General features: G+C 50.3%; 1 protein-coding gene across 1 annotated transcript in view; it reads left to right on the forward strand.

Moving 5' to 3' along the window:
• The window catches only part of MDFI (MyoD family inhibitor), a 29642-nt gene that overhangs the window by 11520 nt on the left and 3376 nt on the right, over positions 1-14746 (forward strand). The window contains 1 exon segment of the mRNA XM_067531780.1: positions 5684-5902. Within this exon segment, the coding sequence (XP_067387881.1) occupies positions 5684-5902 (219 nt within the window).

Consider the following 14746-nt stretch of genomic DNA (forward strand, 5'->3'; position numbering starts at 1 on the left):
GCCTTGTTATGCCAAGTATTTAGTTCAGTGATGCTTTTTAGAGCAGGAGGTTTGAGAGTTTTATTTAGCGTTATACCTGATGTGCCTGAAATAAGATGTAACACGTGGCTACTTCCTCCAGAAGTTGTATCGTTCCTGAGGTACCTCACCACGGGATGATTAGGAGCCAGGACTCCTGGCTTCTACTCTCAACTCTGCTGATGGTTCGCCATACAAATGGAAGGAGGTTACTTCTCTCTGTGCCCACTTGTACAATGGGGGTAATAATACCTGCCTGTCTGTTTCACAAGGCTTGTTTCTAAAGCACTTTGAGATCCTGAGATGAAAAGCTGCTGTATGAGTGTACGGTATTTAGTTAATAGTACTATTTTCCACTGGGCCTGAATGGGTCTGGAAAGCTCCCAGCAGGGAAGAAGATGCGGAAGAGACATCAAAACCTTTTTACAGGGTCCCCTCAAGCCTGTGATATGTCTGAAGTGAGATCGTGACAGGGCTCTCTCCATGACTGCCTGATACCACTGCAAAGAAATCTGTCGGAGCTCCAGCCAGCAGAGTTGCCCCACGCCCAGGGGATGCTGAGCTGTTAACGAGGAGGAGACGCAGGCGCTGACTTCACCCCATGCCAGTCACAGAACCACAGAGAGCAGGAGCAACTCCTGCCTCTGTCTCAGTGCCAGGAGAGGCCCTGCGCTTGGTTTTGGGCTGCTGCGGCGGCTCACGTGCTCTGCGGAACACTTGTGAAGCGCCTCATGGCAGCTCTCACGTGGGCATGCCGTAAAGAGATGCCAGGGAGTGAGTCACACAGAGGAGAACCAACTTGTCCAATTTCGCTCCTGCTGTACAGTTCTGCCTGTTGTCTGGCCTGTTGGTTCCAGAGGAAATTAATCTAATGGCCAATTTCCTCTCCCCATCTCTGTTTGTATATGAGACATTGCATTCAGTATAATTAACCACGTATAAATGGTCTGCGGCCCGGTCAGCTAGCTGTTTGTCTATCAATATCGCTTGCGTTGCATTAGTTGTACTGGGCACTGCAGACATCATGAGACACCGTCCCTGCCCCAAAGAGCTGATACCCTAAACAGGCAAAAGGGGTGTTACCATCGCCATTTTATGTTTGAGGCATAGTGACTTGCCCGGGCAGTGTGTTGCAGTGCTGGGAATTGAAACCAGATCTCCCAAGTTCTTGCTCAGGGTCTTAACCCCAAAGCCATCCTTTCTGTCATTGTCTGCTAACCCACCACCACTAGGTGGAAGCCCCCATTTTTCTGGAAGGCTAATTTTTCAGGTGTTGGGTCTCCAGTCACTTGAATTGAGGTAAACCAGGAACGACTTTATTGAAGTCAGTGAAAACCAGCATATGTGACAATCAAGCTCCTGATGATATATTACGTGGTAGGCTTTTCTGACTAGGCATCATGTCTCTTCTGATTTTTAAGTGTTGTGATGTCTATTTAGGGCACCCTATACAAGTGTGTGAATAATAACCTCTGGGTCAGATCCAGCTGCCCGATTGCACTAATGTATGATAGTGTAATTTCATTCCTATCAGCGCTGGGTTTACACAGATGCAGTGGGAACCTTCTGATCACATGGTCTGAAATGTAACCTCAGGATCATGTGTGACTACGGGCTTGATCTAATGCCCACTGAAGTCAATGGGATTTTTGCCACTGGCTTTAGATCAGGCCTATAGGGCAAATTTTGCAAGTCCTATTCAGGCCAAACTTCCCAATGGGGCATGATTGAGCTCAGACAAATGACTGCAGGAATTAGCTCTGTGTGGCCACTATTTTATTTACACCCATGCATTCACCTCTTTCTTCCCTGGTTTGGGGTTTGGAAAGCATTGGAACATTTCCCTCCCTTTTCCCTCTGCTTTGAGAGATTTGCACACTCCTCCTCCCTGCCCCAGCTCATTCTGAGCGTTGGACTCAAATTCTCAATTTAAACCTGGCTGAAGCTGCAGAATTTCTCCTGATTTCATATCAAAACCAGGCAAGAATCACACGCCTATGAGAGAGTCCCATAGAACTGAATAGAGCTGAAACCAAGAGGGTTCTATAAAATTATTCTAACAGCCTAAAAGATTTCAATTGAGAATGAAGGTGGGTTTTTTTTAACCAGCCTACAGAATTCTACAGCAAACAGAGAATTCTCTGCTGGATTCTATAGGGTGGTTTTAAAAACCTCTAGAAAGATCACTGTTTTCAGTTAAATTCTATAGGACTGTTCCATAAGGGGATTTTATCTTGATGTTAGTGTGAAACCATAAACCAGTCCAGATTTGCTGGTATGTGGAAAACAGCTGTGAAGCAAAATCCCCAGCGTGCATACTCCACCACCAGACACTGGAGTGTTTAAATTCTGGAGCTTAAGTCCATCTGAACTTAAAAGTAGGGCTTATATTAAATAGCTTTACGTGTGTGAGGCCCCTCTCTTCCCCTGCTTTTCTCTCCCTCAGCCTCTCGTGATGTGTTTTAGAGTCAGTGCAAAGAGTCCTGCTGACCCCAGCGGACTTGAGATCAGGTCTTCTTCCCTCATGTCATTATGGCCAATATAATTATAAGTGTGAGGTCTGTCTCCCTTCCTCCCCCTCTGCCTCCATGTAAGATCTCTTGTTATATTGAGTATAATGAGGGGTCCAAGGCCTGCCTCTCTCTTCCCGCTTGCCTGCATGTAGGACCTCTTGTTATAGTCAGTGTAATTATGGGGGTTTGGTCTCGCTTTCTTCTCCTAAGGTATAATTTAGTTTTATATAAAGTGCAGTTCCACCCCCGATGCTGCTGCACCTCCAGCCCCTGCTGTGTAAACTGTCGCTATTCTGAGCACCAAGCGGAGCTGGCAAGGGAGAAGGGGTGAGAGCAAGAGGTGGACAGGCCAACTGGGAAGCCTGTAGAAGAAAGTGGGGGGGGCCTTCTCTTCACGTTCCCAGGGTCTCAGGTGGCTTCATCTGCACGAGAGGAATAACCATGCTTAACATCACGCAGTCCCCCTAGCGCTCCCTGCGCCCAGACACCAAAGCCAGCTCAGGTGTGCGGCAAGCCAGGGTCGGCTGCTGTTGGGTTCCCGCTCATCCCCAGGTTAACCGGGACTGAGGCTGACTGGTGTGTCACTGCCGGTGTGGCTGGACATGCGTGTCGTGTTCCAACCACAGAGCTGAATGAAGTCCTCAGTGGGCTGTCCCACAGCGCCGCTCTGGCCATCAGGCTAACCCCGCAGGAGCTCATCTGCAGACGGGGTAAGGAAGAGGCTGCCCAGGGCTTGGATTTTTGGGGGATTCATCTGTCAACTCCACTGCATACCTACCAACACCCCTGCCTGCCCTTGTTCCCCCACCTGGAGAGAGGGACTTGGAGGGCCGCCTCAGAGGCAAGCAGCCTCATCCGAACCCTCTACCAGCGTGGGGCTCTCTGCCTCCCTAGCCCCCAGAGTCCCCTCCCTGAATGGCAAATCTTTCTCCCCCGCTCCCCGCCCCAGATGTGCGGTATGGGTAACTGAGTCCTGCGTCAGGCCTCCATGCACAGAGCCAGCCCCCCCCCAAAATGTAGCGCTAGCACTCCCTTCCCTTCTCTGTGCTGAGGGCTGCGTGTCTGGTTAGCCCATCTCTGGTGGGCCAGGCCCCTCTGCCAGACAAAAGCCAAGCCAAGGGAATTTTATTTCAGGAGCTTGGCAGTCCAGAGGCTTCTAGCTGAAGCTGGGACGTGCACAACCGGTTGCTCAGTCGGCGTGGGTGGGAAAGAGCTGTACCTTTACAGAAGGCTTCGGGAGCACGTGGTCTCCCGGTGCAGCTGTTCAGCTGGTGCATGCAGCTGCCGTGATGGCATTCCCGTGTTTCTCTTGCAGCAGTCTCTCGTCAGTGCCAGCTGAGACGGCAGCAGCATGGGCTGCCTATCGCTCAGTGCCCTCTTTCTCCCAGTTGGGATGACCCTAGTGAGATCCGCCTCAGAGCAATGTCCCTCTCATGCTAGCTAGGATTCCTGTGCACGTCTTCATGGAAGGGCCCGAAGTCCATGCCGGCGAAGGCTCCCACAGCATGGGATTTATTTTATTCACCCTGTGATTGGATCCTTCTCTGAGAAAGCAGGGACAGTCTGCTGGAGTCCCAGTGCAGCGCTATGAGCTTCCCTGTGGCAGTGCCCTACCCCTGCTGGATAGAACCCCTGGCACGGTGATCTTCTCCCCCCCCCCCCCCCCAACAGTGCCCTGGGTGCACCCGTCAGAACCGTGGCACTGTGGGCTTCCTCCCAGCAGTGCCCTGCCCGTACCCAGGTGGGACTCCAGTTGGGTCTGAGTTAACATGCCAAATATTGTTTCCACAAACTTTCCTGGGGAAAAACACCTATATTTCCAATTTCATTCCAGACCACTATGGGTACACCTACACGGCCTGCGGCAGGGAGCCTCCCAGCCCAGGTCGACGGATTCAGGCTCATGCTACCCCACTAAAAATAGCCGTGTAGGCGTCATCTTTTGGGCTACAGCTCGGGCTTTGAAGCCTGGGGCGGGAAATGGGCTTCAGAGCCTTAGCCGCAACTTCCAAGTGCTGGCTGTGCAGCTATTTTTAGAGCACCGGTGCAAGCGCAGCAAGCCCACGTCTTTGGCCCAGGCTGGGAGGTTCACTGCCCCGGGCAATGTATGGGACAGACCAGTTTTGCTTTTCACAAGGTAGCCACTCAGACTGCAGACCTTGTGACCATTTCGAATTGCAGCCCATTCCCAGGAGCCAGCTGACCTCCACACACACGGCCTTTTAACATCGGAAAACAACAGAGGGGTTGATTTTAAACACAACCAGCCACCACAACGGCCTGTTTTTGAGTGGAAAACCCGAGAAATTTTGCATAATGTTTACGTTTGAATTGTGAAAACCTGGTGGTATTTTCACAATGACGTGTACTGAAGTCTTTAAGTCATGATTTGAGGACTTCAGTAACTCAGCCAGAGGTAATGGGTCTATCATGGGACTGGGTGGGTGTGGTTCTGCGGCCTGCAATGTGCAGGAGATCAGACTAGGTGATCATGATGGTCCCTACTGACCTTAAAGTCTATGAGTCTTATTCATTCTTAGTACAGCAGTAGCACCTAAGAGCCCCAGTCACAGAGCAGGGCCCCACTGTGCTAGGTGCTGTACAAACACAGAACACGAAGACAGTCCCTGCCGCCAGAGAATTCACAAGTGCTTAGTGCAAGTGTTCCAGCAAAGTCAAGGAGCATTCTTCCATTAACTGCATGAGGAGCAGAGTCAGACTGTGCTAAGCCCTTCTGAAAATGCTACCCAAAATGGCCAGATCCTCAGCTGGTGTAAATCCAGGGAGCTCCCTTGGCTTCAAGGGAGCTGTGCCCTTTTTACACTCGCTGAAGATCTGGCCTAGGTTTTTTAACTTTCTGTGGGCTATTGTGCTCAGGATAGAATCGGGGGGGGGGCCTGGCTGTCTTTCCACTGTTGAAGGGTTATGAAGACGGAACGGATGATGGAAGATGGGTTTTATTGTTTCCTGGGACTCCCGCTCAGTCTGTCTGTAACCATCTGTTGTCTCTTGTCTTACACTGAAATTGGAAGCTCTTGGGCCAGGGACTGTCTCTGTTCTGTGTTCGTACAGTGCATAGCAACATGGGATCCTGCTCCGTGGTACGGTAACACATGCAGTAATAATAATTAGAACCCGGCTGTCTTTCTCAGATCAGGAGGAGACCTTGTGCCCTTCCTCCGCACAGAATCCAGCGGTAGCACCACCTGCTCCGTGCCACAGCCCAGCCCCTCACCCTCAGACCCCAGCAACGGAGGAGAAGGAGAGACTGCCAGATGACGATAAGTCCCTGAACCTCCTGGCAAATGGAACAGCACCCCTCAAAAGCGAGGCCCAATCAGAGTTCATGGTCGCTACCGAAGCTGTGACACGTAAGTCTCTGCTTCTTTCCCTTGGGTTCTGCTGGAGCAGGGTGGGGGGCTTGGCTCCCTGAAATCACCATGGTACCTCTCCTCTCCCTCCTCGGTTCAAAGAAACCCATAAACCACTGGGGGCAGGCATTGTCTTTTCATTTTCGGTATGTACAGCATCTAGCACGATGGGCCCAATCCAGAGCCGGGGCTGGTAGGAACTACCGTAATATATATATAAAAAAATAATTCCTGAGGCTTCTAGCAAGAATGGGCACTATCCTTATTCTTACAGCTATACTCCCCCCTCCCAGATAAAAGCTGGGAGCTGTATTTTTATCCAGTACACTAGTAGGTGGCTAGAGTCTGGGTGATGAAAGTAGGAGGTAATCGTTGCTGTTGCTGTGGGTAGCGTTGACCTGACCTGCCAAAGTTATACGCAGGGGCATGTGGGAAGAAAAATGAGGGACACACCTTCTAACTCCTGTGAAAGGCACCAGCTGGGAAAAGCTCCCCAGAGGGACAGAAGGGGAAAACGAGAGAGGTTTGGCTAATATTAGAGAATGTCCCTCCAATGCTGGCATGCAGGCGAGTTAAACAGTGAGGGGTTTGGACTCTGAGGGGAAGGAGAACAAAGAAGTGGCAGGACACACCTGCAGGGGATGGTGAGTGTAAGGCTAACGTGTGCATCTCTCCTGACTGCCCCCAAACATGGCTAAGGGCACAGTGGGGCGGTGGATCTGCAGTTCCCACATGAGAGACGAGTCATGTCCTTCAAGAGACCCTGTACCAACAGCTCTGTGGAGGGACAACACAATGACCCTCTGCCTGGCACGAAGCGGGGTCTGTAATGCACCGGTGGGGTCGCTGCATTGGGGTGACAGTGATGCAAGCTATGGTGTAGATAGGCCGAGAGCAGTTCTAGCATCGTGGTGTCTAAAGCTTGCTCCGAGAAGGGTGAGATGACACCGTGGGAAGATGGCCAGAGCTCTGTCTTTCTGTGGCTGTGCTATTGAACTGCAATCGGAGTGTGACTGCCGCTCGGGTAGGCGTACCCCCACTAGCTTTAATCTAGCTCGCGTAGCTACGAATAGCAGCGAAGGCCTGGCTGTCGGCATGTGCTGTTCCAGGTCCCCAGCTCCTCTGGGTGTGTACTCGCGTTGCTAGTCTGTACTGAACCTGTGTGACTGGCTTCTCTGCTGTTTTTAGCGGTGCTAGCTAGGTTTGCAGCGTAGGCATAGCCTCTCTCCACGCTCCTGCTTTTGCTGGGACAGCGCCACAGTTCCATTAGGGGCCCCATTTTTGCCAGTGCAGACAGCCAGCTGTGCCCCCAGTCACTTGAAAACACCAACAGAGGATTAACAGCAGAACCGGAGCCGTGGGCAGGAGGCACCCTCTGTAAGGAGGGGAGGGGAGGTGGGGCTATCCAGTTTGGGAGAAAGCAGGCCGGTCCCTTCCTGCATCATTAGATCAGTTCTCTCCCTGCCCTTGGACTCCACTCCTGGCCCTGAGCCTGGATCCAAGGATCTTGGCCTAAATCTGCCCCTTACGCACACAACAGTAAACCCCCTTTCTTGGATACTTCAGTAGGGTCTTTGCAAGGGGCATGAGATGGACTTAGGCTTCCTATTGGACAGACGGATGGTGGGGGCCAAGGCTCTAAATTAGGTTGACAAACCGCCCGTGGGGCAGACGAGCAGGTAGGAATAAGGGCAGGCAGGGAAAGAACAGCGAAGCCTGGGTGGATCCTGGTGGATGGGCAGGACGAGAGGACGTGGTGTGAAGAGCGCGCTCGCTTCCTGAGCTGTAGCCGGGAACCCTTGCAGGCATCTGTGAACTGGGCCGCTTGCCCACAGACATTCTGCACCTGTGAGTCACTCTGCCGTGCCGTCACGCTGCGCCCTGCATGGGGAGCCAGACGCGCCGCAGCCATGTGGCCCCGTGCTGCGCCGCCCTCCTCTCTCTGCTGGGGATTTGCTCACAGGTGCTGCCTCTGCATCAGCCCCAGTGCGCGCCGCCCTCCAGGGCTTCCCTGGCAAGAGAGCAAGCTCCCTTTTGGAGTGGATGAATGACGAGAGGGCAGTTTGCAGTTACACAGGCAGAGGGGGGGGGGAAACCCAGCCTCAAGCTTCAGGGCAGCGTCTGAGTGCAGCAGGAGTCGGGAAGAATTTTCCCCGCTAAATACAACATTGGTTAACTGCATTAAGAGGAAGTTAAACCTTCCTCCGAATCACCAGGCATGCAACTGGAAGAATGATATTGGACTGGAAGGAACAATGATCTTAGATACTTATCTGGCCCCCGGTACCATAATATCTGACCCCTCACAGTCTTTAATGTATTAATCCTCCCAGCACCCGTGTGAGTAGGGAATGCTAGTATCCCCATTTTACAGGTGGGGAACTGAGATACAGAGAGATGAAGGTTAGGATTTTCAACAATTCCTAAGTGAGTTAGACGCCTAAAACCTGATGACTTTCAATGAGAGTTAGGTGCCTAGCCCACTGAGGTGGCTTTTGAAATCCCACACTAAATGACTTGCCCAAGGTCATCCAGAGAGTCTGTGGTCGATCAGGGAATTGAACCCCAGTTTAGCACCCTGACCACTAGGCCATCCTTCCTCTCTGATCTAATTTGATTTAATGGGTGGGAAAAAACCATAGAACCGGATTTGTGTGTGTAACTTCTCCCCTAGCACCAGGAAACTTTTGCTTCAGCAGCCGGGCTATCAATCAGCCTTAAACCTCAATGAAGGATAGGTAAGCTCTGGAATAGGCTCCATGGGGAGAAGGTGGAATCCCCATCATTGGAGGTTTTTAGGAATTGGACAAACACCTGTCAGGGATGGTCTAGGTTTACTTGGTCCTGCCTCAGTGCAGGGGGTTGGACTTGGTGACTTCTCAAGATTCCATCCAGCCCTACATTTCTTTGATTAATTTGTCTCCGGGCTGACTGTCTCCAACAGCCATGCTTATCCTATGACTCTCCACTCATGCTGCTTTACGGGGCCAGAGTGTGTGACAACCAGCCAGGGTGGACCTTTGAACAGACACTTCACATTTACCATGTGGGGATTCAACATGGTGAAACCTGTTTTACCAGAAGCTGCCATTAAAAAGTCACCATTTTCCAGCAGTTACCCCACTCTGCTCTCCAAGGTACTCATGTCATTCACAGTGACTAGAATAGGAAGTATGTGTGGTATCTCTAGTAAGATGGTGAACATTGACCAGTGTTGGTGTTTTAATGGCCAACCAAAAATCCCTTGTCCAGAAGACGTGGGTCTTTCTCTAAGGATGAAGCAACGCTGAACTGCAAATATCTTCAGGCTTTCAAGACCTGGGCCAAATTTCAAAGAGCCCAAGCTCAGCACCCACAATTGGGGGTCAGATTTTCAGTTCCCATTTAGGTACCTAAGTAAATAGCCAGATTTTTCAGAATTGCTCAGCACCCAATATGCCATGAGTGTCACAATGGGAGCAGGTGGGGGCTGTCTTCCTTTGAAAATCTGATCTTTGGTGCAGGACAAACAGATCCCTGGAGCATCTTGATGTAACCCCCTGTGGCTAATAGCAGCTGGAGGTGAAATGGGGCATTTTGGAGTATAGGAGTGGTTTTGGCTTTGGGATTCTGTAGTTTATGATCTGAGAGGAGGAAGGCAGGGAGCTTTGGGAAAGGGGGCTTTGGTGTTGTCTTCTCAGCATTGTGACAGACTCATGAGAATGACCTTCAGCAAAGTTGATTGTTGTTCCTAAAACTTGGTCTTAGCAGGAAGAGACACTGCTGTGGTCAGATCCTAGATCCACTCATGTTCCTGGTGACATGACTAGAACAGAATCTATGTAGTGCTAGGGGCCACTGAGCTGCTAGAGGTGCCATCTCTTGTATGGGAATTAAAATCAAGGTCCTGGCCACTTTTGGCCATTAAATATCCAATGGCAATTTCCCCAAGAATTGGGGCCACTAGTCCTGGTTTCCTGGAGCATTTCTAAATGGGTTAACTGCATTCTTACTCCCTAAATTCTCCTTGAACTTTCAATTGGATACGAGATCCTTCTTCCCCTTCTGGACTCACCTGTTATGTAGTGTTGCACTGAGCTGTTAAACATCTGTTGCATTCCACCCCAGAGGTGGCTGCATGCAGCGATAGAATGAAACCATTGTTCCATCTCCTTTTGAGTGTTTTGGGATTTTTGTTGTTGAAAACCACCCTATAACTGTAAGATATTATTACTAACTCTGTGGGGAAATGCTGGCCTGGTTTTCTCTGCTGCTCAGAGCTTGTCTGAATCAGGGAATGATTTTGATTTACAAACAATTTAATCTGAGGAATGCAAAGAAATGGAACAAGCCAAACCATGTACACCAGGCTTTTGTAAACCCTGCCATTTAAAAAAAACATTTAACGACTGAAGCTGTAGAATATTTGTGGGGAGTGGCTGGGCGAACATGTCTGAAATTCCTGATCTGTGCTTGTGACTTTCTCTCTGTGAACTGCATCAGATTCATGGGCCTTTTGGAATCATACTGGAACACGCCATGCTAGACCATGCCTACACCAAATGAAGGTGGGGACCTGGTTACAACTGAGCAATAGAGACTATTTCCTCCTAGCTGGGTGACAAGGATGAGTGTAGAGGGGGGAATGTGAGCTAATGGATATGGCATTTCGTTAGGAATTCAGAAAACCTGGGTTCAATTTCCAGCTCTGCCATTAACCTGCTGTCAATTCATTTCCCCTTCCTGTGTTCGGTTTAGATTGTAAGCTCTTCAGGGCAGGAACCCTCTCTTGCTATGGGTGTATACAGCACCTAACACAATGGGGCCTAGATCTTGGCTGGGGGTGTCTCTATGTGCTACCGTAATATAAATGATAGTTTAGTCCAGGTAGGAGGACACAAGTAGGCCCTGCTGTACTTTACAACACGATTCAAAGTTGTAACCGGACCAGGGAACAATCACTGGCTGTACCTGGGTTCCCTGACTCTGGTTTTGAAAGACTTCTGTTGGCTGCTGTGGTTTGGACAGGCTCCTTTTACAGTGGGGACAGACGCCGTTCTAACAGATCCCACCTGTGACCAGTGCATCTGGGGGGAAGAGCGATGAGGCCAGCCTCAGCAAGGAGAGCCTGTTGGGAGAACCGTGGAACTGGTAATGAGCAGCTGGGAGCAAAATTCTTATCAGCGAAGGCCCCACTTGTGATTTTTCTGATCAGGAGATTCACCACTATGTAATTTCATATCCCCCCTCCCCCCCCAAAAAAAATAGTGATTATAATGATTCAGTTAAGGTCATATCGGTGCAAACCCATGTTCTCAGGGGCGGATTTAAAGTCAGCTGTAGAAATTCACTTTGAGCTCATGCTGAGGCTACAACCCAATTCAGGGGGCAGCTGTGTTTAGCAAGTGTATAAATGTATGTACATGTGTAGATATTTTATTATTACTATGCTAGCCCCGAGAGATCCCCGCTGAGACCGGGGGCCCTATCGTACTAGGCATTGGACAGACACGCAGTGCTAGATAGTCCTTGTTCCAAATAGCTTACAATCTAAACAGATAAGGGTGTTATCCCTATTCAGATGGGGGCGGAGGGAAGACAGTTAAGGGCCTGGTTATCAGAAGTGCTGAGAATCCATAGCCCCAACTGAAATTATACCCTTTCAATGACTGGTCTAAGAGGAGCCCTGTCGCAGAAATGGGCATTGAATCTATCCCAGTGCTTTCACCACAAGACCATCCTTCCCCTCAATACAGAGCTCTTGATCTGGTCTGCCATGATTACATAGCATAAGCGAAAAACCATAAGCGGTTTATGCAATTAGGGCTTGTCAGTTCCCTCTTGTACAGACAGTTTGAACATTAAAGAAAGAATTTTGTGGCGTGAGTTAGCCAAGATAACGAGGCCAACGTTTTCAAAAGCAGCCACTGATTCTGAGTGTTCGCTTAGATTCTAAACTCCTTGGGGCACGGACCCTCTTTTTGTTCTGTGTTTGTACAGCCCCTTGCACAGAGGGGTCCTGCTGCGGGACTGGGATTCCGAGATGCTATGATAATGCAGATAATAGGTAATAATCATTGAAACACCATAGGGGCTCTGACAGTCAGAGCAGCCAAGTGCCTTCAGCTCCCAGTGGCGTCAATAGGAAATGTGTGTAACCAGCCCTTCTGGAACCTGGAACCCTAAACGTCTTCAAAAGTGATTCCTTTTGCTTCCCTTGCAAACGTTTTTTCCCAGGCCATTATCTTCGGGGCCACGTGATCTTTGGGGCCGCTCCCAGTTCCACAGGGCTCCATGGGAATTTTTTTTCCCATGGGTTTTACTGGGGTCAGGATCAGACCTTTATTGTGACAGTGGGAGAGCTTCTAAAGTTTTCCCAGTTTGGAGAAGCAGCTGAAAGTTCAGCTCCTGCTTCTCTCCCTTGGTCTGTACATTCAGGCTGAGAATCTCATAAGGACAGACTCTCGTGTGCTTTCAGGCACTTCTCCTCCTAGCTGGAAACTGAAAGTGAAAATCACTGAGGAGAGAACTTCAAATTAGGCACAGGATTGTGGATCCCAGTCTGATTTCATCCCAGCTGAGTTTGTTCTTTGTTCCTGCCCTTCCTTGCTACCCCTCTCTCACCCCTCCTCTATCTATACCCCGCCTCTGAACCACTTCACCTGGTTTCCCAGCATGCTCGGCAGTGGAGCTTTCCACACTAACAGCCTCCTTTAGGATCCGCTTGCTTAAACTTTTCTCCTGCCTTGTTCATGCTCCAAAACCAGCCTTAAGCACTTGCACTGCTATTCTGGGCGGGGGGGACAAATCTCCTTTGCAAGCCCTGCAACTTCCTTGGCAGCCATTTCCCCCTCTCTGCTAGCAGGACCAAGAAGGGAAGGAAGGAAGGAATTCGTGCACAACTGGGCTCCTCTCCCCACCATGCTCTCTGCTAGGAGTTGTCACTTCCTCCAGCTGCGACTCCGTCCCCCTTGTTACACCAGTGGGGGGTCCCTACAAATCACAAGGCCACCCTGTGTGGAGTTCACAGCCCTGCTGGGATACCCAGGCTAGGAAAACAAAATGCTCTTTTCCTACCTCCAGTGATTTTTCTTTCTGCCTGCAAGCAGCCGGGCATCCTCCCTCCCCCCCTCCCCCCCCCCCCCAGCGCGAGACAGAAGCACCTTGTCTTTGGAAGTCTTGCTTGCTGCTTTCAGCATGACGCAGTCCTGGCCCTTCTCGTCCCTGCAGTTCAGGCGCCCTGTCCCCTGACGCCCCAAACAGAAAGCAGCTACTGTTCCCCGGCTTGGCTCTAGGTGCCTTTGCCCTCAAGCCTTTCTGCTGAATCATCACTTGTTTACCGAGGAGAGACAGAGAGAAACTAAAAGTTTGGCAAAGACAACAGCAAGGCAGGGTTTTATTTATTTCTTTATCTTGTGGCTGGTGTGATTTGCTATTTAACCCTTTCTGCTCTGGCTTCCAAATCCTGTCTGTGATCGGTCATCAGGCAAACTAACCGTGCATGGGGGGAAGGCAGGATTAAAATATTCTCCAGATCCCCCCCACCGTGCCTTGTTCAGACAAGCAGTCCTTTGACCCCAGCCAGGGAAATTCGCAGGGTGGGAGGAGGCAAGCCCGTCTTTTTTCTCCAGAACATGAGGACAAGAAGGAGTCGCAGCAAAAGCAGATGTTTCTTTTCCTTCCCCTTAACATCCAACCAAAAGTTGTGGATCCCTTTAATCACGCCACTGATTTGTCTGAAGAGATCCATAGTCCAGCTTTCTGACAGGGCCTCGTCTTCTCAAGTCCCCTTCTGACTTTCAGACCTTGGGAGGGGGGAAACAAGATGGGATTTGCCGCAGGCTTCCCAGTTTGAGCGCATAACTCCTCCCTAGTACTGGCTGCACTGGGGAGGAGCTGTGGCCATCCGAGCCTGTCGGTCAGACAGCCGACTTTCGGGGCTGCGTCCGTGCTAGCCTTGTCTGGGAGATCTGCCTGCGGGGGGGTGGCTGCTCTGAGGGTAGTGCTAGTGTAGTTCCGTCCACAGGAGTTTTTATCCACAATGTCATTTATACCCTCTGTGAGCAGGTGGCATCAACACGGTAGTGGCAGCCTAAAGTCCAACCACGTTTCTGCCACCAATAGAGTTGAACTGAGGGTGGACAGAGCCTCCGCTAAAGAAGTAACTTCGTTCGCTGGTAGCAGCAATAGCCTTGTATCCTTGAGGGATCAGCTTTTCAGAACTGCTCAGCATCTTTGGTGTTAAGCTCTCTTAAAAACCTGCCTTCTGGGCTCTCTGCTTCCTGTTCCTGGTGGCATGAACATCTTGTACAATCCCATCCCCTTACTAACTGAATGCATTACAATCTTGGCTGTGTTTATCCTCACAACCCCCCTCCGAGCGGGGACAGGACTAGTAACCCCATCCCACAGATGGGGAATAGACGCAGAAACACTAAGTGACTTGCCCAAGGTCACACACAGAAGGGAGTTAAACCCAGATCTCCTACATCCCACGTGAGTGTCCGAATCACCTCCCACCCTAGGACTCCACTCCCTTGTCCCTTCATTTTCCATGCCTCCTTCAGCTGGTGGACAGGGGGGAAGCAGTAGATGTGAGAGAGCTTGATTTTAGTAAGACTTTTGACGCAGTCTCACATGACATTCTCACAAGCAAACTAGGGAAATGTGATTGAGATGAAATTACTGTAAAGTGGGAGCACAAATGGTTGAAAGACCACACTCCAAGAGTAGTTATCACTGGTTCGCTGTCTAAATGGGAGGGATTATCTAGTGAAGTCCCACAGGGGTCAGCCCTGGGTCTGGTGCTATTCCGTATTTTCATCAATGACTTGGATAATGGAGTGAAGGGTGCGCTTATAAAAT

The sequence above is a fragment of the Emydura macquarii genome, unplaced genomic scaffold, assembly GCF_026122565.2.
Source record: "Emydura macquarii macquarii isolate MOO-44397 ecotype Brisbane River unplaced genomic scaffold, CSIRO-AGI_Emac_v2 contig_3220, whole genome shotgun sequence".
NCBI classification, from domain to species: domain Eukaryota; kingdom Metazoa; phylum Chordata; order Testudines; family Chelidae; genus Emydura; species Emydura macquarii.